The 26,426-nt window shown below is 36.6% G+C and overlaps 2 protein-coding genes across 3 annotated transcripts in view; both read left to right on the top strand.

Moving 5' to 3' along the window:
• LOC132915421 (large ribosomal subunit protein eL39) overlaps window positions 1-26,426 on the top strand; it is a 206,073-nt gene that overhangs the window by 14,571 nt on the left and 165,076 nt on the right. The gene's annotated exons all lie outside the window — the stretch shown is intronic.
• Window positions 8,439-9,641, top strand: LOC132915547 (uncharacterized). The gene has a single exon (XM_060975416.1). The coding sequence runs from the start codon at window positions 8,439-8,441 to the stop codon at window positions 9,639-9,641; it is 1,203 nt and encodes a 400-aa protein (XP_060831399.1).

The raw sequence follows: 26,426 nt of genomic DNA, 5'->3' as shown, positions 1-26,426 counted from the left end.
AGCAATATAAAATGATGATAGTTCGTATTACATTATAATACTTTACAATGTATTACTTTATATTATATTATTTTATAATGTATTACGTTATACAGTATTACGTAATATTATACTATGTTATAATATACAACGTTATATTGTATTACGTTATATTGTACTACGTTGTATTATATTACGTTATAATATATTACGTTATATTATATTACGTTATATTATATTACGTTATAATGTATTATATTATATTGTATTACCTTATATAGTATTACGTTATATTATATTACGTTATATAATATTACGATTTTCACGCATCTACCAGACGGACTCATCTGACTGGAAGGGGTCCGCATAGTTTCCGTATTGGGCTTTAACTCTCTTGATTTCCTGCCGTAAGGCGTATCGCTCCCGTTTATATACCTCGCAGCGGAGGGCGATCTCTTCCTCGTCAGGATGCCGCCGACCGCGGGCTCTCTGTAACCGCCTGCGGGCCCGATTGCAGCTCGTCCTTAGATTTGTGATCTTTGAGGTCCACCAGTACGGATTCTCTCTAATATCAGGCACGGAGCGCGGCATCGACGTATCACATGCCGTGTTCGTGTCTCGGCGAAGGTTCTTCACCTCCTTCGTCACGCTTGTCTTCTCTCTACGGGCGTCCCTGTTCCAGGCTGCGACAATTGCCATTGCCTGGAGCATGTCGCTGTCTTCATCTTCGATGCGCCATTTTGGTCGCTGGTGGGAGCGTTCCATTCTCCGGATGCAGCGGCCCTCCCTCGCGGGCAATGTCTTCGGCCAGACCTCCGTGAATATAGAAGTGGTTTGAGAGTCTCAACGGCCTCAGCTACTCTCCAGCTTGACACCCGTTGGACCGATGGAACACCCTCTCTACGCCACGCATGCGCTGGTCGAGCCTCTGTTAAGTAAGAAGAGATGTAAATTATTACCTTATAATGTATTACGTTATAATATGTTAGTTTATAGAGTATTACGTTCTAATGTATTACGTTATATCGTATTGTGTTATATTACATCACGTTATAATGTATCTCGTTATATAGTATGTTATATATTATGATGTTATATAGTATTAAGTTTTATTGTATTAGGTTATATAGTATTCCATTATATAGTATTACGTTATATTATATTACGTTTTAAATATATTATATATGATTGTCATATAAATGTGTATATCATAAATCAAACGTTACTAAACGTTACTGTATGAAAAAGCATGGAATAGAATGCTAATTATTCCATTATTCATTTTTGCAATTAATCAATGAACTGTACAAAAAAAAAGTCAAAGATATAAATAAACGTATTTAAACGTTTACATAAACGTACGAAATTAGAACAAATTATATTAAAGTGAAATAATAGTCGAACTTATATTCTGTTTTAAAAGTTTATGATACAATCTACTGGTAATGAAAACGATCAAACAAACTATCAATGATGGAAAACGGAAGAAGTTCGAAAGGTTATATAAGCTTTTGTTAATAGTATCTAATAAATAACTAAATAGGTAGATATTAATTCAGCAAACCTAATAGTAATGTATGAAATGTAATTAACAGCAACTGAAGTACTAAGAAATTCAGATTATACGCTTCGAACGGCAACAGATCTTGACGTCTCGCTCTTCGACAGTAGAATAGCGGTATCCCGCCAAAAGTGAGCCTAGCCGATTCTTGATTGGTTGAGGCAGCGAGGCTTCGTTTCTATGCAATGCACACGAGAAATTGAAATACCAAATGCCGTAAAAATTTTCTTACATTTTACAAACTGATAAACTGAACATTTTCAAACCAGATAACTATAAGAATTTAAACTCTAAGGTGCATACGTGTATATGCGTACATCAACAAACATGATTTCTTTAAGAAAATCTAGTATTTTAACAAATATTTTCAGAATGAACATATTGTTCATTATGATTTTAAAATGCGAATTTTAAGTATTATGTGAAGACAATTACAGAATTACAAATTGCTGTTACAGGCGAAATATAAAAAATTGTATGCTTATTCGTACTATGTAACAGTGCATATATGTAATCTTTCTACTTACTAATCTATCAATAGTAATATAAAATAAAATTAAAATATAGTCCATCAAATATAATATATCCACCACGTAATAAGATTATGGTTATATAGATAATTTCAAAAATTTTCTGACAAAAAGAGGTTATTGTATGATGCATTAAATCCATATACTAAGATTAATCTTAGCGAAGGTAATCTAACCTAAGAACTATGCACTAAATTTGAAACGTATGCGATGTATTGAAAGTTTTAAAAGTTTCTTTCAAGTTTCAGATATTTAATCTAAATTAGAGATATATTAGTAAAACATGAAATGAAATATACGTATTTACATTATAATTTTTAAACATATTCGTATTTTTAAACGTCATTAAGTAAATTAAAATAACTAAGAATATACTGCTCTTTATTAAATAGTTACGAATTGTTTTTATTAGTGAGAAGCTATTAAGTGATGGTTGACAAGTTGTATCGATATACCACAAGTTGACGAAGTATACCAGTAATAATTTAACAAAGCAAATTCTTCACCGCGATCTTCGAGAGAAATTCCTTGGAATTGGAATTGTTGTAACGAACGCAGTTGCATTTATAACATGCGACATAAGTACACTCTTTTATATACTAAGCCAGTTGATTAATTCTAAGTATGTAAGGAATTTAAAAGCTTTTAAAATCATATATTTATCATTGTACTATTGATTTTCCTACCTATTTCGAAATGTATGAGGTGGATAGCTCGTGATATGTGCTGAAGAAAAACTAAAGTATAGTGTATCTTCGTTAGTCTCTTCGGAGACGCGATCGCGTTGTGGCGCGTCAACGGGTGTCGTAAATTCCCGTTACGATTATACGAATCGACACCGCGAGCAGGGCGATCCCCTTATTTCTTTTGGGATAATAAGGGTGTTTGTTGTTGAATAACTGTAGTCTACTAGTAGTAAAGTACTTGACTGTCCGACGAGTGTAAGAGCAGTGACTGACTCATCTCGTACTATTTAGGCGGAAAGCTCGATGTGGGTGTACCCTTTCTGAACTAAGGACGCGGATTCGTTGTTTACACTTTTCGGTAGAAAAGTGAGGGTAACGGTTATAGCCCATGTTAATAAACAAAACACGAGGAGAAAGTCTCCTGCAGATGTGACTCATGGGTGTCCTTGTTCTTGGGAAAAACCAGCTGTTTCGCGGGGCACATGTGCTTTCTTCGTAATCAGCAAAAGTGTGCAACAAACCCAAGGACACCCATAAGCAAATGCAAATGCATTACAAAATGTACTTCAGGACAAATTGTAAAAAAAAACCAAAATAAACTAAAAAAAAAAAGAAAAGAAAAACTTTCAACTATCAACTGACTTTCCGTCACGATAATACTACGGAGGAAAACTATGATGGGGTATGTCTAAAGATACGAGATCATCGGATTCGTCGAGGAAAATCTTCATTAGGAAAGTTAAGGAAATTGACGTCGCTGTTAATTGGTTAATCTCTAGGTTGGTGGTTGAGGAAGGATGCTAATCGCCCGTGAGTACCGTTCGTGAGAAAAGCAGATTTTCCGTATCTTCCCGTAGTAGATGATAGATTTAGGGACTGTTAGGATAATGATTATTTGTTCGTTTGAAATAGGTATAGAAATTCTAAGATTTATAGCGGGTTCTTAACCTAACTCCAACCTTTCTCTTTAAAAAAACTCTAACTCCACGATTGCCATTCTACGCGTCTGGCAGGAGTGCTCCGGGGACCTCTTGCGAATTATCTGCTCCAGCGCACACCCTCGCGCGTCCGCTCGTTCGTTCAAGCCAGTCCAAAATTCTCCTACCTATCGACTTTGGCGCTAGAGGGGACCATTGCCCCTAGCGCCATCCCCCCTTCTTCTAGTTGTGGCCCGTTGGGACGGAGGGGAAGCGGCTCTCGGTCGCCTGACCGCCATCCTTCTCCACTGCGTTACCCTACAAGGGTGAGAGTTTTCTCTATCCCTCTCTGCCCGTTCCTTCCCGAGCATCACTTGCTCGCAGAAATAAAGGACATCCTCGTAAACCTCAACCTAACCCCTAACCTAACCTCAGCGGGATGCCATATTAGAGTCTCAATTAAGTGGCGATCAATTAGGTTGCAACTGATCGGTTGATATCACGAACTTTGAACGAGATTAACGCTCAAGGTTTTTTTTTTTATTTTATTTTGTTTTTTACAATTTGTCCTAAAGGACATTTGGTAAAGTGTTATATCTCATTGGTAAATAAAAAAAATAAAATAAAATAAATATAGCATGTGGGTGGCTACCCCCAGCGGGAGCCAGCTTCGTTTTTTTTAAGTTATATCTTTTATGAGGTGTATTGGGTGTTTCTTACGCTCAAGGTGGAGGTAAATTAAAGATACCGAGTAGTAGTATGTTTAGGTTATTTATTTTCACTCTTTAGTATATACGAAGAGAATCACTAACACGTTAAGATACAGAATAAGGTTATGTTTAGTTAAAACGGTTTAGTGTAACACAAAGAGTATAACGTTTTGATCAAGACTGTTGTAAGATTCTCAAGAAGCTTTACCTGGTCTTTACATACCAACTTTCTATTTCCGGGTTTTTCTTCTTACCATGGTTCTAATGGGATGGAAATTTATTCTTTCAAATCTTGTACTTGTGTACTCTTCGTGGGCATTTATTCTCTGGCATTGCTTATTGATACTAGATGTTTACTTTAGACCCAGAATTCTTGAATGGCTCATCGGGCACTTAGGGTGTTCATTAGCCTCTTAATGAGGTCCGTGTCGTAAGGTTCACAATTTAATAGGCAGGAAAGTCGTACTTTTCTAAGAAAGGCGAGTGTTGTCCAAGTCATAAATGGATAGGAAACTATTGAAAATGAAATGCATTTTTGCAAATATTTTTTCTGAATGAATTCTTCACTACCAATAGACTCAAATTGAACTCTTCTTACATAAATAACATGTTTTAGCTATTTTAGAAATTTGATAAGAGGCTAAAACAGTCTTGGATAGACAAAATCATTTCAATAGCCAAAAAGAAACGTTAGGAGAATTGTATAAACATGAAGTTGGAGTTAATTGTAGATTTAGTATAGTTTCAGTTATTCTTCTGTAGATTTTTTTGGGTCTTCTCATTTTTAGTTCTTTGAACCTATTTTATTTCCTGTACTTTTGTAATCTCTTTTATTTAATTTAATCTTGTTTGTAACCTTTTATTTTTTAATCTTGTTTATTCAGTTCCAGTATTATTCAATAACCAACTGAAATACAACAGCACACCTTACAGAATTCATATTTAGACAAAAATCGTTAACAAATTTTGAAGTACTGTGTAGAAGAAAATGTTTAATACGTTAAAGATGAAAATTACCAACGATAAAAAAAGGGACCCTAATGTTTGTAAGATATTATTTCATTGTAATTCTAGCAGTTGAATATAATTTTAAATAAAAAAGTAATTACTTAATGCAATGAAATTACTGAAGTGTAAAGTTATAAACAAAGTCTGATTTCTAATTTTTTTTTTTTACAATTTGTCCTGAAGGACATTTGGTAAAGTATTATATCTTATTTATTGGGAAAAAAAAAATAAAAATAAAATATAGCATGAGGGTGGCTACCCCCAGCGAGGTGCCATCTTCGTGTTTGCTAGGTTATATCTTTTATAAGATTTCTAATTGATAAACCTTTGTATTTTGACGAATTAGAATCTATCAGCTATGAAAAAAATCAGATTTTACAAAGTGTCTCTCTGGGCACTAAAAGTATCCGTTATCGACTTATCGCTTGTAATATACAAGAAGGAAGTACTGTCTGCTCAGGAATGGAAAAATCTGTTTAATGTTCTTTGTTTTAAATGCCCTAATTTCATGCACGTTTACACCAACGGTTCTAAAAATGATAATCTTGGAACAGTAATCGCTGTTTTTACTGAAAATAAATCAACTAAATACAGATTCAGAAACGAGGATATACGCAGACTTAAAACTTCCCCCCTCCCCTTCCCTCTCATCCCGCCACCCCCCCCCCAAAAAAAAATCCCACAACACACAAAAGTAAACCACCGAAGAGTCCTGTTTTGGGGCCAAGTTTCAGGACAAAAAATACAACACAAACAAGAATACACAAAAGCCCCGCTCCCCTGCGACTTAAATCCAAAAAACAAAAATAAACACAAAAACCGAAAAACCACGGCACATAATATAGCATGGCTACGTCGTACCGACGCGTATCGGTACTTTTGCCTAACACACTATACTCAAATTCATTGCTTATTGTGAATCTCAAAAATGTATAAAAAAAAAAACAAATCTTGGCAAAATAAACGATTTAAAAAAAAAAAAAGAACGCAAAGACTTAAAAGTATCAACAGTCAAAGAAGAAATTGGCAAATACGCAGAAAAACACAAGGAAAGAATGGCAACAAATCCAAATCAGCTGGCTGCTGAAGCGAGCAAAACTCTCACAAAAAGAAGAATAAAGAGAAAACATCTCACTCACCTCACTAAAGAAATAAAATAGTCAAACTGGAAGATAGTATACCGCTGGGGGTAGCCATCTACTTTTTATTATTTAGCAATAAAGCTAGAAAAAATTACCGAATGTTCAGCTGGACAAATTGTAAAGTACAAATTAAATAATAAAAGAAAAAAGAATTAAATACGGCCTGAATGATTTCAATAGTATTTGTATGACTGAAACATGTACACTTCTTTCGGTTCATAAAAGATATAACTTAGAAAACACGAAGCTGGCACCTCGTTGGGGGTAGCCACCCACATGCTATATTTATTTTATTTTATTTTTCTTTTTTTATTTACCAATGAGGTATAACACTTTACCAAATGTCCTTCAGGACAAATTGTAAAAACCAAAATAAAATAAAAAAAAAAAAAAAAAAAACTTCTTTCGGCTCTCAATTTTATTGGTCATTCCCTTCACTGTGAATTGATCATTTTCTCAGATTCTCTTTCCACTATTTTAAATATCTAAGATGCAAAGCATGGCAATGTACATAGTAATTCATGAATCATATAACAAACTAGTCAAATGTGGGAAGATAGTAACAATAGCGTGGGTTTCTTCACACAGGTATATCTATGAATCCTGTCGATTTTGAAGCGAAAATTGCATCCATGTTTCGTATGGACAATTAATCCCTATACCATACTTTCCAGGATACATTTACGGTCTTATAACAAATTCTAAATTTAATAGGAAATAACAACTGGCAATAACTTTAATTAAATCTGGACACACCAAACTATCACTTTCACATCTTCTTTATAATGCCCTCTCTTCTACCAGGCTATGTGAAGCATGTAATGTACCTACAACTTTCAAGCATATCATTATCGAATATAAAAAATATAACTGAACAAGAAGAAAATTAAATATCACGGAGAATTTCATCGACACAATTACCTCGGCATCATATCACGACAAATTGTTAATTTTCTGCTTTTTTGTTAATATTTGTTATTTTGTATAAATTTTGTTAAAATTGTTAAATTTCCTCGGGCAAGATGACCACCAGAGGTCTAGACATCTTTATTGCACACCCTTAATATTCTTAAGAACTCACCATAAATCTTAGTACCTTTTAAATTAAAATCCACACCAAACAAGTATCTTTTTAATTGAAAATATCTTTATTGATAGATTTATTGAAATAGATTTATTGAATTTATTGTTTTATTGTCCACTCCGGGAAAGAACGGGAAATCTGCCCGTTTCTCTCGCCTTCCATTAGCAACCTTCCTCAGCCTTCTTTAACTTCAGGTAGCACCCTTCCTCAGCCTTCTTTAACTTCAGATAGCATCTGAAGGTACTTCAGGTAAACTTCGGGTGACCTTCCCTACCTACTAATCTTTTTTCCTAGCCAATTGGCAGCGATGACCATTGTTCCCACTTTCCTAACGAAAATTGTCATTAACGACTCGGCTCATTTCGTGTTCTTAGACATACCCATCACTAGTTTTCCTCCGTGGCAGCGTCGTCACAGAAATTTAGTCGCTTCAGGCTGCTTGAGCAGTCAACATGTTAACTTACCCTCCATCAGTGGACATCTTAACCATTATCTGTAAAACTTATATCCTGCGAGAAGATGTGGTTGGAATAAAAGTGTATTGTTAATTCAGTGCTACCACAAACGCTACCGCGAACGGTCGAACATTTTGCTCCTTCGCGCCAGATCACGTGCACTACTGTCAAGTGAAACAGTGTACACCCCAGTGACACCCACAATCATATAGTGTCACGCGATTGTATCACTATCAGTGCAGCGAGTTCCAATAATTTTAATCTCGCAACAATTAGAAGGTCAACTTCGGGGAGGAAACAACTTCATCGCGAAGCACATCCACACAACAGCTGCAGTAACGAGCAACCTTCCTTCTCACCACAAACATGGCTAACAATGAACAAATCAGCTTGTTGAGACGGAAACGAGCTGCCCTGCTCTGTCGACTCAAATTCACGTCGAAACGATTATACGAATATCAAAAGTTAAGTCAGCAGAAGAAAGATATTTTGACGTTATACCACAAAACTATCGACAAACTGTGGAGCAAATTCAACGTTGTGCAAGAAGAATTAGAGTTACTCAACGAAGAAAACTCTATCTTAGACTTCTATCACGCCCAGGACACACATTTAACAGAACTCAGTGGTAGAGCACAACCATCAAAACCGGAAACATCTATAAGCGTCAGATCATCCGCAACATTGTGGCCGATAGCAATAGAATTATCAAAAATACGTTTACCTATCTTCGATGGCACCATCGAAAACTGGAATGCTTTCTACAAAATCTTCTCTTTAATCATAGATAGAAACGATCAATTGATGCCTGTACAGAAACTACATTTCCTCCAAGCATCCGTAACTGGTGAAGCAGCGAGTTATGTTCAATCATTGAACAGCACTAAAATTAGCTATGCAGGCGTTATCGTCGCCCTCAAGAATAGATACGACTGTCCACGAGAGATTTGTCTACGTCACTTTTTCGCGATGCAAAACTATCCTAGACTGACCAGTGAAACACCGGCAACCTTAGCGAATTTAATCGGCGCTATGAAACTACATCTCCACGCATTGAAGAACTTAGGTGACTCAATCACGTCAAACACCAATATCATTGGCCTATTCTTGTCTAAACTAAACCCAGATACCATACAACAATGGGAGTTCAGTATACCGAACAAGAGAATGCCTCCTTATACTCACCTATTAGATTTCCTTGAAAAAAAGGCAAATTGTGACCTAACGACATCCGTTGATACTCCGGCAAGGCAAACGCCAGAACAACACAAGGCTCTCCGACAAGGCTGTCCACAGAGAAACGCATTCACCACTACGCACTTTCCGTTGGCATGTCCAATCTGTCAAGCATCGCACGAAATTTGGACGTGCGACATCTTCAAGGCGAAACCAGTCAAGGAACGTCTTACAGCCGTCAAAGAATTGTCCATGTGCACCAATTGCCTGAAAGAGGGGCACTCGATTCTTTCATGCTCATCCGAATCCTGCCGTATATGCGGACTTCGTCACCATACGCTTCTGCATTGGGACGAAATTGAAGTGAACAATCGGCAGAGCATAACCGGCTGAACATCTAGTCGAGCGCCAACACCACCTTCGACACCACCTTCGTTACCACCTTCAACACCAGCTTCGACACCAGCTTCGACACTACCTTTGATATCACCTCCGACACCTCCTTTGACACCTCCTTTGACACCTCCTTTGACACCTCCTTCGACACCTCCTTCGACACCTTCGACACCCTCTTCGACACACTCTTCGACAAATTATTGTGTACCTCTTTGGACACCTCCCTACACACCTCCTTACACACCTCCTTGGTCACCTTGTTCGACATGTTCAACACATTCTTCAACATCTGGGACACTCCCTCCATCACCACCAAAGATCTCGAATCTATTACAGAATGGTGCAAAGTATTGCAAAGCATTAAAAATCAAAAACATCGTATCGATGGATCATTGTCCAGGTCAGAATGAGATAACACCACCTTTGCCACCTCCGAGATGGATCATATCTACGATTGGCCAGAATCAGAAATCTCCGCATGAAGAAGCTGAAATGAAAATGAGACCGAGAAGCTCGAACGAACTCGCAACACTATCAAAGTTCTGATATCTCGGAATCGCATTATTGAAGTCGTCCTGGAGTGCTATAGACAAGCTCTCAGATTACGAAGATATTTGGAACACTACCTAGTAGTGGAATCATTCCATCTGACCCTTCCAACGACAAACTCGCCATGAAGGACGAAGCAGCGCATTCCTTGTACAGTGCCAGCATGGTGACACCTCCCAGGAACAAACTAAGCCTAATGCTGGCCACCAATTCAGAGCGCAACTGCTCCACTGAAACCAGAGTCCAAGCAGGACAATCCGTGCATCTTGGCAGATGTTCTGTAAATTATCATAAAAAAAATACAAAAAAAATATTTTAAAATATGTTTAAAGATGTAAGTATATATGGATTATTAAAATATAATGTTTGTTAAGTATTTTTGTATAAGATCATTTTATATTACCTACAAAACACTCGTCACATACGCGCAAAATCACCTCGAGTTGCTGCTATGCCCGACCGAAAAGGCCGTTAATCAAATTTAGTTTATCAACCAACTTCCAAAGATCTCTATCGTAAGATGTCTGAATATAAAGCGCGAATTCTTAAAACTTCAAAATCAAAATTAGAAGTTTATAATAAGTTAATCGGAAGAATATACGTTACAACACAACGAGTCGAAGAGCGGGATAAAATAGCATTGTCAAACTACATATGTTTCCGTCAAGTTTCTAAAGGTTGGTTCAGTCACAGCCAGTACAGTAGGTAAGTAACAAAGAATTTAAGAAGTTACCGTATGTGAACATGGAAATCTAGTCCAGTAGATAAAAGATTCCAGTAGTTAAGACAAATAACAAATAATGTAGTTTGTAATGTAGTTTGTCAAACGAAAAGGTTTGCTAGAGTAGACCCAAATTTGTTGATTTTCTGCTCAAAGAGAAAAACAGAACAACCTTTTCCCTTTTCCTTTCAATCACTATTATTATAATAAAATAAATCTACTTGGTCTAAACACAGATAGGCCGGCTTATTGACGCTCGGGTCTAGTCGACCGATTCGTCCACTCAACAAAGCTATTCAACCATTTGAATAGCTCTTTTAGACACGTCGATTAGCGGCACTTTTTTTTCTAATCGTTTATTTTGTCAAGATTTGTTTTTTTTTTTTGATACATTTTTGAAATTCACAATAAACAATGGATTAGAGTAAAGTGTGTTAGGCAAAAGTACCGATACGCGACGGTACGACGTAGCCAAGCTATATTGTGTGTCGTGGTTTTACGGTTTTTGTGTTTATTTTTTTTTATTTTTGTTTTTTGGATTTAAGCCGCTGGGGAGCGGAGCTTTTGTGTATTCTTGTTTGTGTTGTATTTTTTGTCCTGGAACTTGACCGCAAAACAGGACGTCGATTAGCGGCACGTGCAGGTACCCGTGATACTTGGCGCTTGTCCCTATTGTAAGCGACGCGCTAGGTGGTCTCGTCTGGTTCCGGTTTATACGGAGCCCCTAAAATGCAATTAACTAAATAACAAGACTTTTATGGAATATTCTTTTTATTAGACTTCATCTTAAAAAGATATTTAATAAAATACAAATTTACTTCTGTTTCATTACCCCCAAAGTAGACTCCTGCTACGAACGAGATTTCTTTGCTATCTTTCTGTTTATTATTAGATGATAGAGTAAACTCAGTAACAATTCCACTTTTTTACACTACTTTGTAACTACATAAAGAATTCTAACAGTCCTGCAAAATCTTCATAGTATGTTTTCGAAATGTTCTCCATTTTGTGCTAGGCAATAATACAGTCTCTTTTCATATTGAGAATTAAATTTGAAAACAAATTTTTTATCCAGATTTGGACAGTTTAAAACTTTTTTTTTTGCGTGTTACGACCGTTCGCGGAGAGACGCGGTCGCGAGGAAAACGCGTCAGCGAGACGCGTAAATTCTCGCTACGATTCGTATAATCGACGCCGCGAATTAGTCGTTCCCCTGTTTCGGTTAAGATAACAGAGGTACTTCAATGAATTTAACACTATATTAACAGGTTAATGTAGCTTGTATATTTAACAATAAATTATATAATAATAAAAACGTCACAAATTATTTAGCATAAAAGATATAACTTAGAAAAAACGAAGCTGGCACCCCGCTGGGGGTAGCCACCCACATGCTATATTTATTTTTTTTTTTTTTTCACCAATAAGATATAACACTTTACCAAATGTCCATAAGGACAAATTGTAAAAAAACCAAAATAAAAAAAAAGAAAAATAAAATAAAATAAAATAAAATAAAAAAAAAAGCAAATTATTTAGCTATGAATACAGTTAATGCGTTACAGAAATTCGACCCGACTTTACGATATCTCTCAATGAATTCGTTAGACTAAGCGACTTTATTTTCAATCGTCAGACCTCTCGACGTATGTCGTTTGAATCTTCAAATGAGACTGATTGCCCTTCGATCATTTCTTTGTCTTCTCGGGAAGATAACTCCTACTACGCTCGAATCATGCAACTGTTCGCGCCTATGATCACGTATGCCACCTTCTTTGTGTGTATGAAATAACGGACTGAAATCGACGATTCTGGAACTCGCTGCTTGGTGACAACTATGCGCTCGACGATACATTGTATATTATCCGTCGGGCAGATAAGACAATCCGTCTGCGACGCTGTAGGATCGCGAGCGACGATTAGAAATACGGCCTGTACTAAGCCTCGTGACGTAACACTGTGATTTCTCATACATATACACTGTTTTACGCAATTATTCGAACATTCTTTAAAACAGAATAACTTTTTTAAAATTGGATTAAAGGGCTTCAATCTTTTTAAAAAATCAGGGGGATTAATTTACTAGGTGAAATGTAAAAAAATTAAAAAAAAAAATGCAATTAGTCAGGATTACGAAAAAAATAGCACAGCTCATTTTATACAACTCTGTTTATCTGACCCTGTGTTTCTACCGTTCGCGGAAAGTTCCCATTACGATTCGAATAATCGACGCCACGAATAGATCAATCCTCTATTTCGATTAGAATAATAGGGCTGGTTGATTGAGTATAACGCTGATTTTAACAGGTTATAATATATATATTTCCAACAATTCAATAACTTCAATGTTTGATACAAGTGTGAGTATGTTGACTGCCAAACTACGAGTGAGTACGGCCTGAGACTCCTTTAGTGTTAGCGCCTGTGTTTTGACTGTTTTATAACTGAGATTTGGCTGTTATTTGACTGTCGAGCTGATATTGCAATTTAATTTCTGTCGATTGATTGTCTGTTCGCGTATTATTACGGAGGAAAGCTCGGCATGGGTGGATTTTAAGTACAAAGAAAGCGGATTTGTTGCTCACACTTTTCGTTAGGAAAGTGAGGTCATGCGCATTGATTATGACCGACTTAATGAATGAGAATAGATGGAGGAAGCCTATTAGCAACGTGGCTTGTGGGTGACATTGTTCATGAGAAGAAACCCACTTTTACCATTAGGTAACTACCTGCTTTCTCCGTAATTTGTAAGAGCGCTTAATAAACCTAAGGACTGTTCTAAGGACCATTCATAAAATAAAACACTTATAGAATTAGATATTCTTTCAGGTTAAAAGGATTACGTTAAGAAGTTTTGTGGTGGGTCCTTAGACTTATTGAGGGTCTGAATAACGGTACGTGGAACGTTGGCGGTGTCACGACCGGCTCACTTTAAAATCGGAGATAAAGATGTGGCGGCACTCGGTGACAATGTATATCGCTGAAGTGCCTAATGAACCATCAACATCCCAACGGTCCTTCCACCGAAGGCTCTAGAAGAAAGAGCGTGTGGCAACGGCCGCGGACGCCTGGCAAATGCGTGGACGATGGGGATGTTGAGGGATAACAAAAGAAAGCGATCGGATCCGATCGAAAGTAAAAAATCATAAGAGCTTCAGTCTTAAAAGGTCACGCTTAGAGCTCGGAAGTAGATTGTAAAACCAAGTGTTAGAAGAAAAATAAAGTTTCTTTTTTTTTTTATTCTTTTTTCTTGTTCTTTTGCATAATTTTACGTGACGTTTTGGCGATCCTGCCAGGATAGTGAAAAGTGTTTGTTCGGAAACCAAAAGACATTCATCATCTACGAAAGATAGAATTATTTGGGACTACGGTCATCCGCAACAACAAAGTAACTATCACGAACCAAGCGAAGTGACAATAAAAGTGAAATCAGCGCAATAATGTCTAAGGCAACCGAATCTCAAACTTCAACCTCAACTGACCCAATGTTGCGAGCAATATGGGACAGTATTCAAAAACAGAATGAGAATATTGCCCTTTTACGAGAGGAAATGTTACGTTTGTCTATGCAAAATGACGAAGAGAACAGACACAGGACAGCAGAAATCGAGAATCTCGGGAAAACCGTCGCAGCGCTACGGACTGGGTTCGGATCCCCTGCGACCGATGACTTTGCTTCCATTATCACCGAAGACAATGAAAGTGCGTCGACAGCAATCAGTCGCACCGGGAATATGGCAGAAGCACGCAAACTGTCAGGGTTAGCAGCTCCAGACATCCCACCTGTTCACCTCAACATCGAACAACCCGAGGTGGAAGAAAGAGGCTATTTTCCGCCCGCTTCTCCCACTCTACGAGCTAAGGATGCAATACGCTACATCCCAACGCTCAACGGAGATGATGATGTAGGAGTTGAAGACTTCATCAAAGAAGTGAGAAGTATGAAGGATCGCTGTATGGAGCAAGATCTGTTGCTAAAAGCAATAAAAGTGGAAAAAATCGTGGGAAAAGCAGCCCAAAGTATTCGCAACATTCCTATTGAGTGTTACAGTGATCTGTACGACGCACTGAGAAATAACTTAGCAGCACAAGTGACTTCGGATGAGTACCAAGAACAATTACGAGAGTTGAGACAGGGGCGCGAGGAATCAGTGCAAAGTTTTAATATTCGGTTTAGAAGAATACTCAACCGTTTGCTGTACGCAATAACCAATGAGTACCCACAACCACTGACACGTAAAATTATGACCGAAGAAATCACGAAGAAGACTGTTCGTGTGTTCCTAAAGGGACTCAGACGCGACATAGGGCGAATATTATTAAGCAGTGAACCCTTGAATCTTCCGGAAGCTGAAAAAAAGGCAGCCGATGTAGAACGCTACTTGCGAGAAGAACGACAACCTAATTGGTCATGTAATCGGTTACCTTCCGCTAGTAATCGCGCAAACAACCAGCCAATGCAGGTAAGACGATCTAATGTACCATCAAGATCGCCTAACACGCCAGCAGCTCAGAAACCTGCTACATTTAACCAAATAGAAAATAGACCACCTGCTGAACGCGCGCAGATGAAGTGCTTCAAGTGCGGAAAGCTGGGACATATTGCCAACAAGTGTCAAAATTTTCTACCACCGAGCCAGCGCGATCGACCACCCGCAAGGATTCAGGCAGTCCAGGAAAGGGACGAAATACAAGGAACAACATCGAACCAGGAGATGGACGAACCGTACGAGACATACGAGTCAACATCGCCACGGGAAGACTACTCGCAATACCTTTGTCAACCCGAACCGAAGAGCGAGTATTTCTGGTCGACACAGGAGCAGGCATAAACCTGGTGAAACGTAACAAAACTGTCAACGCGATACAAATAGGGCCTAAACAAAAATTTTCTATGGGACGAGACAAATACGAAACTAACGAATACGTAACGAAACGAATTTTTGGACAAAATCACATTTTTCACATAGTACCGAACAACTTCCCTATTATCGAAGATGGAATCATTGGGCTACCATGTTTAGAGAAGTATAACTATTCAATATCCAATGACAAAATCCGACTAAACGACAAAACCATTTTATTTCAGAAACCAATACACTTAACTCCTGGAGAAAACAGAGTTCAAACAATCTATCTGGAAGGCAAACCAACTAAAGTATGTTTTATCAACACTGGTGAGCAAAACATTGAAATTTCTAGCAATATTCAAAATTCTCATGACTTTTCCAACGTATCAAAACTAAAAAGCCTAGTGAGAACAGATCACATTGAAAAACCAATCCGTGAATCCATCGAAAAGATTATTTTCCATTATATTGACATCTTTAATTTAGAAACCGATCTTTTGCCCTGTACTAATTTAACTCAGCACACAATTTCGTTAACTAAAGACAAAATCATTAACACACGATCGTATAGACCACCGGAATGTCACCGTGACGAGATTTCGCGACAAATAGGAGACATGTTGAAGAAAAATATTATAGAAGAATCCGAATCTCCTTATAACTCTCCGGTATGGGTAGTTCCAAAAAAATTAGACGCCTCAGGAAAACAGAAATGGAGGATAGTTATCGATTTCAGGAAACTAAATGAACTCACAGAACAAGACGCTTACCCTTTACCCGATATAGACGACATTTTAACACAATTAGGAAACGCAAAATTCTTTTCGGCACTTGATTTATCCTCAGGATTCCACCAAATTCCAATGAACGAGAAATCTAAAAAATATACCGCTTTTTCGACACCGCAAGGGCATTTTCAGTTCAATCGAATGCCATTCGGACTTAAAAACGCACCCGCTACCTTTCAAAGATTAATGGACAGAGCCTTGACTGGACTTGTAGGAAAATACTGCTTTGTTTATTTGGACGACATAGTGATATTCGGAGAAACGATTCAAGAACATAACGAAAACCTCGCGATAGTATTTCAGAGACTCAGAGAATTAGGACTTAAATTGCAATCGGACAAATGTGAATTCGTAAAACCGGAACTAGAATACTTAGGCCATGTAGTTTCATCCGAAGGAGTTAAACCAAACCCCAAGAAATTAGACGCTGTAAAAAACTTTCGATTACCCCGCAATGCCACGGACGTGAAATCATTCTTAGGTTTAGCAGGTTATTACCGCAAATTCATTCGAAACTTTTCCAAAATCGCGAAAAGCCTTACAGACTTAACAAAAAAGGACACACCATTTCATTGGACTGACAAACACCAGACTAGCTTTGATACTTTAAAAGACAAACTCTGTAATTTCCCAATATTAGCTTATCCAGACTTTAACAAAACCTTTACCTTAACTACCGACGCAAGTAACGAAGGACTAGGAGCAATACTGTCACAGGACGGTTATCCTTGTTGTTACATTTCAAGAACACTGAATCCACCCGAACGAAACTATACCACGACAGAAAAAGAACTTCTAGCCATCGTATGGGCCGTGAAAAGATTAAGACAATACTTGTTAGGACGACGCTTCATTATTCGAACCGACCACCAAGCTCTTAAGTGGTTGCACAATTGCAAAGACCCTTCTAGCAGACTGATCCGTTGGAGACTTAAACTCGAAGAATATGACTATGAAATCGAATATACAAAAGGTAAAGATAACACAGCTGCAGATGCTTTATCCAGAGTTCACGCGGTAACTCGCGACGAAGTAGTTAACCTCGACCTAGTAATTGATCACACTAATTCATTCAACGCATGGAAAGAGAACAACGAAAATCCGAAACTCTTAGAAATTAAACCGAATGACCAAACATTTTACCAATTAACTCGAAACGACTTAGGAGAATACGACGAGACACTTTGGATCAGAAGACTTTACAAAATTCTTAAAGATACAACAAAAATCGGCATAGGAAATAACGATTTCACTGAATTAGAGAAAACGCAGATTAAACTCATGCTAATATATTTTAACGACACGTACAAGAAAATTACTTATGCACCTAATCCCATCTTAAAACTAGACGAAAACGAAATACTCTACAAGCAATAAAGGAAAACCATAACGACACCGTAGGACATTTAGGGATACAAAAAACGTATCAACGGATCAAGGATAAATTCAAAATTTCCGGACTTTTAGAAAGAGTAGAAAACTTTGTGAAAACATGCGACACATGTCAAAAGGAGAAACTAACACGTATCAGGCCCAAAGAATCCCCACAAATCTCAGACACGCCACTTAACCCTAACGACAAAATCGCTATGGACATCATAGGACCGATGACGAAAACCAAACGCGGAAACCAATACATACTTTCAATTCACGATGAACTTACGAAATATCTGATATTAGTTCCCCTTAAAACGCAACGAACTGAATCCATAATTAATGCGCTCATTGAACACTATATTTACATATTTTCGGCACCAAAAACGATCCTAACAGACCAGGGACAAAATTTTGTTAGCGATTTAATGACGAAATTTGAAGAAGCTTTTAAAATCAAACACATCAAAACAACTTCATTTCACCCACAGAGTAACGGATCTCTCGAAAGAACGCATGCCTCAGTTAAAGATTTAATTCGTACTGCATTACACGACAATGACAAAGAATGGGACGAAGTACTTAATTTCATTTGTTTAGGGTACAACACCGCGAAACATGAAGGAAACAGGATTCTCTCCCTTTGAATTGACCTTTGGGCGAAAAGCTAACTTACCTTCCGCAATATCTAAATTCCCCACACTTACCTATGATGATATGTACTCACTTTGGCAAAAACAACTGAATAAATATTGGGAAACAGCTCACAAAACGCTTATTCAGAATAAGCAACGATACAAGCGAGACCAAGAAAGAAAGATTGTTAAAACTCAGACCGTGTTTAGAAAAGGAGACTTTGTTTTAATTCACAACGACCATAAAAGAGATAAGTTGCACATTGAATGGTTAGGACCTTACAGGATTAACGATGTGAAAACTCCTTATTACATTATTTCTATCGACAATGCTAAGAAAAAGATACATGGTAACCGACTGAAAGCGTACTTTTTTCAGGATAATGCTGACCCTAGCACTAGTAATAATACCCTTAATTAGATGCCTTGAATTCACGGGATAGGAATTACGCTTTGTAAACAAACCCAACCAATTCACGATCGAAAACTACAACATGATTACGCCTCTGAAATTGTTAGCTTCCCGAACACTAACAAATATTGTAAAATTGCTATATTTAAGATTAACGAAATAACTTTTGTACCATTACATGCAGAAAACCAATTCATAATGATCCCTAAAAAAAAAAAGGGGGTAAACATATCCTTCGATCTACATTTAAATAATTCCATTCTACTAAGATCTTAGAGGACCAAGATCAATCTAACCAGGGGGGTATGTCACGACCGGCTCACTTTAAAATCGGAGATAAAGATGTGGCGGCACTCGGCGACAATGTATATCGCTGAAGTGCCTAATGAACCATCAACATCCCAACGGTCCTTCCACCGAAGGCTCTAGAAGAAAGAGCGCGTGGCAACGGCCGCGGACGCCTGGCAAATGCGTGGACGATGGGGATGTTGAGGGATAACAAAAGAAAGCGATCGGATCCGATCGAAAGTAAAAAATCATAAGAGCTTCAGTCTTAAAAGGTCACGCTTAGAGCTCGGAAGTAGATTGTAAAACCAAGTGTTAGAAGAAAAATAAAGTTTCTTTTTTTTTATTCTTTTTTGTTGTTCTTTTGCATAATTTTACGTGACAGCGGCCAGGTAACGAGGGATAGTCTCACGCTAATTAACACTCTGTAATAAGAATTTATTTAGAGCATGTTTGAAGGCGGCAGTACATTTCAGATTGATTTTCCTAGTATGTTATTGTAGGGAGACAACTGTGTAGTATTTCTCAGTGCCATTTTCAAATATGGTTAAATACATTCTGTAGCTCCATGTAAAAAATTACATTAAGTTTGATTTTTCGTTGAATATATAGTTTTTGGGTAATTTTTACTATACGTACGCGTATACGTTATTGTTATGTATGCATAATTTCAGCCGAACAATGTTTATGAAATGTCGTGTGTTCTCATACCTTACAGGATGAAAAGATTACGCGTTAATGAAATTGTAACAAATGATAACAATGTAACAGAATACTATATCTATAAAATAATATTAGGGTTTAGAGATGTTAACTGTATTGGCGAGAATTTCTTTTGCGAAGTGTGCAAGATATGTGCATTGGAGGAAAAAATAAACTATTTCTAATTGACAGAAAATACAGTGTAATACAGGTGTGTATATAATTCTAATTAGTTTCGGCTATTTGGGTGGTAGTGACAGAGGGAGGGAATATTTGCTAATGGTGATAGAGAGAGGATTCGCCTTTGTTCAATTACCTGCGAAATAGCGCTACCGTGGTCGTGATAGAAAACAATGATAGATATTTTGACATATCTGGCTACCGACTAACCGAAAGTTTTGGCGGCGTATAATTACCCGTAATAGGTAATTCCGAAGATGCTAAACCTTCGAAAGTGTTTAAGTTTCACGTTTTGACATATACGTCAATAAAATGTATAAAAGGATTTACTAAATCTTTAAAAATATTTAATTTTACTAGAAATTGAATGAGATTTGTTACATTTTCGTTCGTGTTTAATAAATTAATATTTCTACTCGCAGCATAATACTTTTCACGTGTTTACTTGACGGTAATTGACGCATTACCCTTTTAACATATCGGAGGTTCGTGTGTAAGCATTTGTAGGTAAAAGTCGCACGTACACTATGTCTGCTTCACCAAAATTATAATTTGTATAAAATTGTATTCTATAAAGAAACAAACACAAAAGCTTTTAGAAAAAAAGCTTTTAAATTCTCTAAATAATTTCTTGTTGTCTGTGTACTGCTCTGTATGTTACGTATGGAAATTATGGCATATAAAGTATTGTAACAGTCCTAATATCCAGGTTTCAATGAATATGTTTTTTATTGTTCTCACAAATGAACATTACCAAAGTTAAAATTTTGTATTATCATAGAACGAAGGATCTTTTTTCCTGGAACAATATTTCGTACAATTTCTGTTCAGTATCAACGATAAACAATTTATGGGTCTTTAGAATTACCGAAGATTTAGTAAAGAAATAGGATTACGCAGCCCATAGGAATTAAAGGGTGTACGTATATGTATACTGCTATACGTATGTATACTATAAATGATATGTGACTGCCTTAGGTAATCTTTAAGTGAACTATCGGAACTATTGCAGCTCTACATAATTTTGAACGAAATTTTATTTTATACATAGATCGTGAATTTTCAGGTATTTATATATATATAAAAGAAAAATGCTAAAATTTCTGAGGAAACTGACAGACATGTAGGACAATGTACATCATTAAATAAAATATCCTCTATTTATTTTATAATTTATCCTGCTCTAGGACAGTCATTATAGCGAGACACACAGTCGAATAGCGAGCGTAGAGTTGAACAGTAACATTGAGCGAGCGACGATTACGACCGGCAGATACTATCCCTGTACTTGTATTTAAAGTGATTTTAATATATACTGATTATTACAATTTTATCACTCGTCTGTTTAATAAACCAACACGTATTATTAAGATATATGTAATTTTGTGTGCTACACAGTATTAACCGCATAGTAGTGACACGCATATATAAGTATGAGTGTGTGTGGGAGTACGTGCGTGCGTAACGTGTGGTAAACAAAAGAATGCAGCTGTGCGTATATATGGTAATGAAAAATATGGCGAGAGAAAAAGAGTGCTAAGACGCGTGTAGTGTCTATCTACGAATATCTTGTAAATCACATATTAAAAAAATATGAAACTATTTTAATATCATTTCTACGTGTAGTGTGAGTGTTCTTATACATTTATTTTGGGGACTAAGGTCCACAATTCTCAACATGAAGCACAAATTGTAAATTACGCTTAATCCTGTAACTGTTTATTAAGAAAGGAAGTGAATTGATACTACACTGCAGAAGAAAGGATTTTCTTTGAGGGACCTATCGAATGCTATGTACGGTATTCAATTTTACCATGCTTATTTGGCTATATATAAAAAGCATTGGATGCATATATGTAATATATGCAAAAATATATAAAATATACAACATAAGATGTTTTTTTAATTAATGACTTATAGCCATAACTACCAATAGGTTATACACCACTCAATTGGAATCATAAGTTCAGTTTTATAATTGTTACAATATATAATAGATGAAATAAGTCCTCAATTGAAACTTGTTTCTTCAGTTTTGTATATCAGAATATAAAATTGTATACATATCTATAGTTTGTTAATCATATAGTATTATAAAGTGAGATTCTTAATATTCTGCTATCTATTATCCTTTGCCTCTATATTATCCTTTTAAAATAAATTTCCAAAATAAATTTCTGCCTAGATTCTTCTCTTTCAGTTGAAAACCATAGAAAAAAAAAGATAAATCCAGTTTTACTGCTTTTATGATTTTAATGTTACTTAGTGATTAAAAGGATGTATGTATTTTAATGTGAAATATTCAAAATGGAAATAATTAGGTCCAAATCTATAACTCTGGAGAAACCAGTCTATGTATATTATTATATAAACAGTGTGATATTATATAATATTCTAAACCCAATAGTATCTTTGAAATATTCAAAGGGCTGGCAAAAATTTGTAGGTACTTAAATCTGAAACCAGATAAAGAGGAAACTTTGTGAGTGGTCAGAAGTGTAATAAAATTATAAAATTATTTTTCCATAAAAAGTGGAAATGTAATTTATAATAATTTCCCTCTGTGATCTTCAATTATGTTTATAAAAATATGAATTGGCATAAATATCTGCAATCTATTAATATGAATAGATGTAATTATTTGAAGATTTATGTAATCCTTATTTGTGACGTTATATCTTTAATATCATAAATAAAATTGATTCCTATTTACCACTTAGAATTTCACTTAGAATCTGTACCACCAATCCATAAAAGCTATGTTTATTTTTCATTCCAGTTGTGTCAGTGTCTATCAGTGTTTGGATACTAGTCGCTATCTCCTTGGAATGTTACTTCGCTATCTGCAAACTATTAAAGTCGAAAATATGGGAGACACAGTTTTATGCTTACAAAATGATCGCTGTGGTTTGGACAGTCAGCTTCACATGAAGTATCCCAATTCTTGTTTTCAGCTGAAAGTATCCCAATGATAAACTGATGAAGTATTCCAAGTTCCTTTTAAAAATGTATACGATGGTAATAACATTCTTTTCATCTTTTTTATTACTTTATCTTTTAATTTCCTACTAAAAATTTGAGTATCCAATGTTTTAAGCACGTTAATGTTTCTTGCAGGTCAGGGTAACGAGGGATAGACCTTGGCGGCCAGACCGAAAGGGACGTCGCACGGACCATCTCACGCGACATAACAAATAGTGTAATTGAATTGTAACAACGAGTGGAAGATCATATATATACATCATGCAATATGCAACAGGGTAATTTTGAAATATGTTTATTGATAAGTTATATATATTATATACATAATTTCGCAAATTGTCTCTTCATTTCTCATTGTCTCCTCTGCCTGGGTGATGGGCTTGAAGATTATCGTGTTGATGATGCCTCAATTGTGTTTTAATGCAACTCTTCGGATACGTGGAAGTGTTAAGAGAGGTGTCGAGAAAGGTGGCCAGAAAGGTGTCAGAGATCGAATGGATGTTAGGCCGCTAGTGATGTCTCAATTATTGATTCAAGCTTCTATGCAACGAGTGGTGTCGCCCGCACGTACGACAGAATCCGGCGGCATGATGCCGAACTACGTTGATGGACGCTGATGCCTCATTGACGGCTATGAAGCGTTCTCTGGCAGTTCTTGGCATGAGGGTACTGTATCTCAAAATTCCAATTGGTTCACGGCAAATAGCACAAGATACGGGAACCTGCGACGTGATGTATGGGTGCACTCGTGTGTGACGTGTTGATTCTTTAGATTTTAATATATCACAGCGCTCCTTTAAAAATGTTAGAAGTTCTGCGACTGTTGGGAAGGGTGTGTTTTCTGTCATTTCCTCCCATTTTAACCTGGTCTCGCGATCTAACTTGGACGTGAATAAATACAGTAGTATTGTATCTGCGATCGGTTGTTCGAGCACTTGCAAGGCGTTATAGTGAGTTTCTATCTTTATTGCATAAGATCGTAAATCTACATATGATGTTCGCTGCAAAGGAGGTATGTCAAACAGACCTTTTAAATGTTTAGCCGTTTGATCGCGTCTTGTTTCCGATGTTTCCCGGGCGCCCGATAAGCCCTGCGAATTTAATTCACCACTTCTGACTGTCTGCCATATATACATGTTTATATTACGAATATATTCAATATATTTCTGCATTGTTTCACTATCGTCCAATTCGGATTGATTTTGCCTGAAAATCGTATGTTCTTTTTTTATGTCACCAAAATAATCTTTAATGTCGATTATAAATCTGTCCCACTCATGCTTATTGAAAGCCGTTCGAAGTGCTTCAAATTTTCTCTTCATCACTTCTGCTTTCCGTGCCAACTGTTTAATGCGCTCTTCTTGTCTAGCATTCAAGCTTAACGAGCTCATCTTGTAATTGCGATATTGACGTTGTTCCGGCTATAAGTAACGGCGTTGCTCGTTACTGTGCAGCGAAAGATGTTTCCTTCCCGAGGTTGATCCTCTGGTTGTTTGGAGTTGCTACGTTGATGATAACGGTGGAGTCACGTGACACTATGAGATTCACTGCTGTGTCACTTTTTATTCCAACAACTTCTTCTCGTAGAATATATCTTTTGGAGATATCACTTAAGACGTCGACTGATAGAAAATAAGTTAAACATTAACTGAACGTCCTACGCGATACAAGTGAAGATGGTAACTGATCAGAAAATGCAAAGCAAGTGAAATTCGGCAACGATGATGCCCCGGAGGAAAACTAGCGATGGGTGTGTCTAAGGGTAAGGGCTAAGTGGATTCGTTGATGACAATTCTTGTTAGGAAAGAGGGGGCAACGGTCATCGCTGCTAATTGGGTAAGAAGAAAGGTTGATGGGTAAGGGAGAGTACTAGCCGCCCCCAAAGGGAGGTCGCTCGGAAGAGGTACCAAACGCGAGGAAAACCACATTACCCATACTTTCCCGGAATGAACAATAACCCTAATGACCGCTTCAACTTAAAACATATTTGGATGGTCTTGAGGACCTTAACCGTACAAAATGCTAAAACTTATGATGGGTCCTTAGCCCATTTGCATTATAACCCTACTTAAGAGGACTGATTCCTATTACCGCGCGCGGTCGGTCGTAGGTGCAGTAAACGATATCCGAATTTTTCATGGAGTTTATCGAAAATTTACTGTTGAAAACGATTGGTAGATAATATTACATTCGCAAACATCGCATCCTACATTCTTTATGATAGAGGAAAAAAGTAAAAATTATTTATTTAAAAAGAAATTATTTAGATTAAAATGGAAATAAAAAGAAGAAGTCGCAGCGCGTGGATTAATCCGCGCTTGGATGTAAATGGGTTAGGAATATCGAAGGTATGCAATGGAGATATTTAGACATTGACGTCCATCTTACTCGAGGGATGGATTCTGTTTTATGCAGAAAGGCGCGGGACGTAACATTAAGTACTATAAATACTTGAAGTTTTTATATTTTATGTTGCAATAATCTGTACAAAACATTTGATAATAGATAACAAATGTAAATGAAATAAAAAATAATATCAATTTTTGTCGATCTTTTGATACGATTTTACGTTGTTATGTTATGTTATGTAATAAAAATTTTCTAGTTCATTTTTATGTATCACTTCTAATAAAAGTAACAGTTGCTAAATAAATAGATATGCAAGGAGTAGATAGTATTTTTTTTTATTTTATTTTGGTTTTTTTACAATTTGTCCTTATGGACATTTAGTAAAGTGTTATATCTTATTGGTGAAAAAAAAATAAAATAAAAATAAATATAGCATGTGGGTGGCTACCCCCAGCGGGGTGCCAGCTTCGTTTTTTTTCTAAATTATCTTTTATGAGGTCTATTGGGTGTTTCCTTTTTAGTCTTCTTACGATGTTTGTTGTGTTGCACGTTTCAGCTGCTAGCTGGTTCGGGTGTGTTTCTATTCTTACTCTGTGTTTGAGAGGCACACTTGGAGCGTTAAATGTTAAGAAGAGATATAAATTTGTAAATTTATCAAATTCAAAAATATTAGTCAAACAACTTTGACTTGTTTAGGAAAAAACACGTTTTGCAACACACTTTTAATTCTTTATTAGGTGCCAAACGGAAATGAAAAAGTTATCAATGTACAATGGAAGCTAGCCAAACTAAAAAGGAAAAGTGGAATAAAAGTGGATTTGGAAAATTCACGTACGAAAATAAGACTAATTAGCATGAAAAGCAATAACAACTGGTTAAAAGATCCGTAAAGGCCAAACAGATGTATAACATTACAAAACCTTAGTGATGAGAATTTACAAAATCATTCTACTTT

This window comes from Bombus pascuorum, chromosome 17 (genome assembly GCF_905332965.1).
Source record: "Bombus pascuorum chromosome 17, iyBomPasc1.1, whole genome shotgun sequence".
In the NCBI taxonomy this organism is placed as follows: domain Eukaryota; kingdom Metazoa; phylum Arthropoda; class Insecta; order Hymenoptera; family Apidae; genus Bombus; species Bombus pascuorum.
The sequence above is the reverse complement of the archived record's forward strand: the minus strand, read 5'-3'. Positions and strand labels throughout refer to the sequence as shown.

Bases quoted from the DNA above. Each gene is read 5' to 3' on its own strand.
- LOC132915547 (XM_060975416.1), top strand. From the start codon at position 8,439: ATGGCTAACAATGAACAAATCAGCTTGTTGAGACGGAAACGAGCTGCC.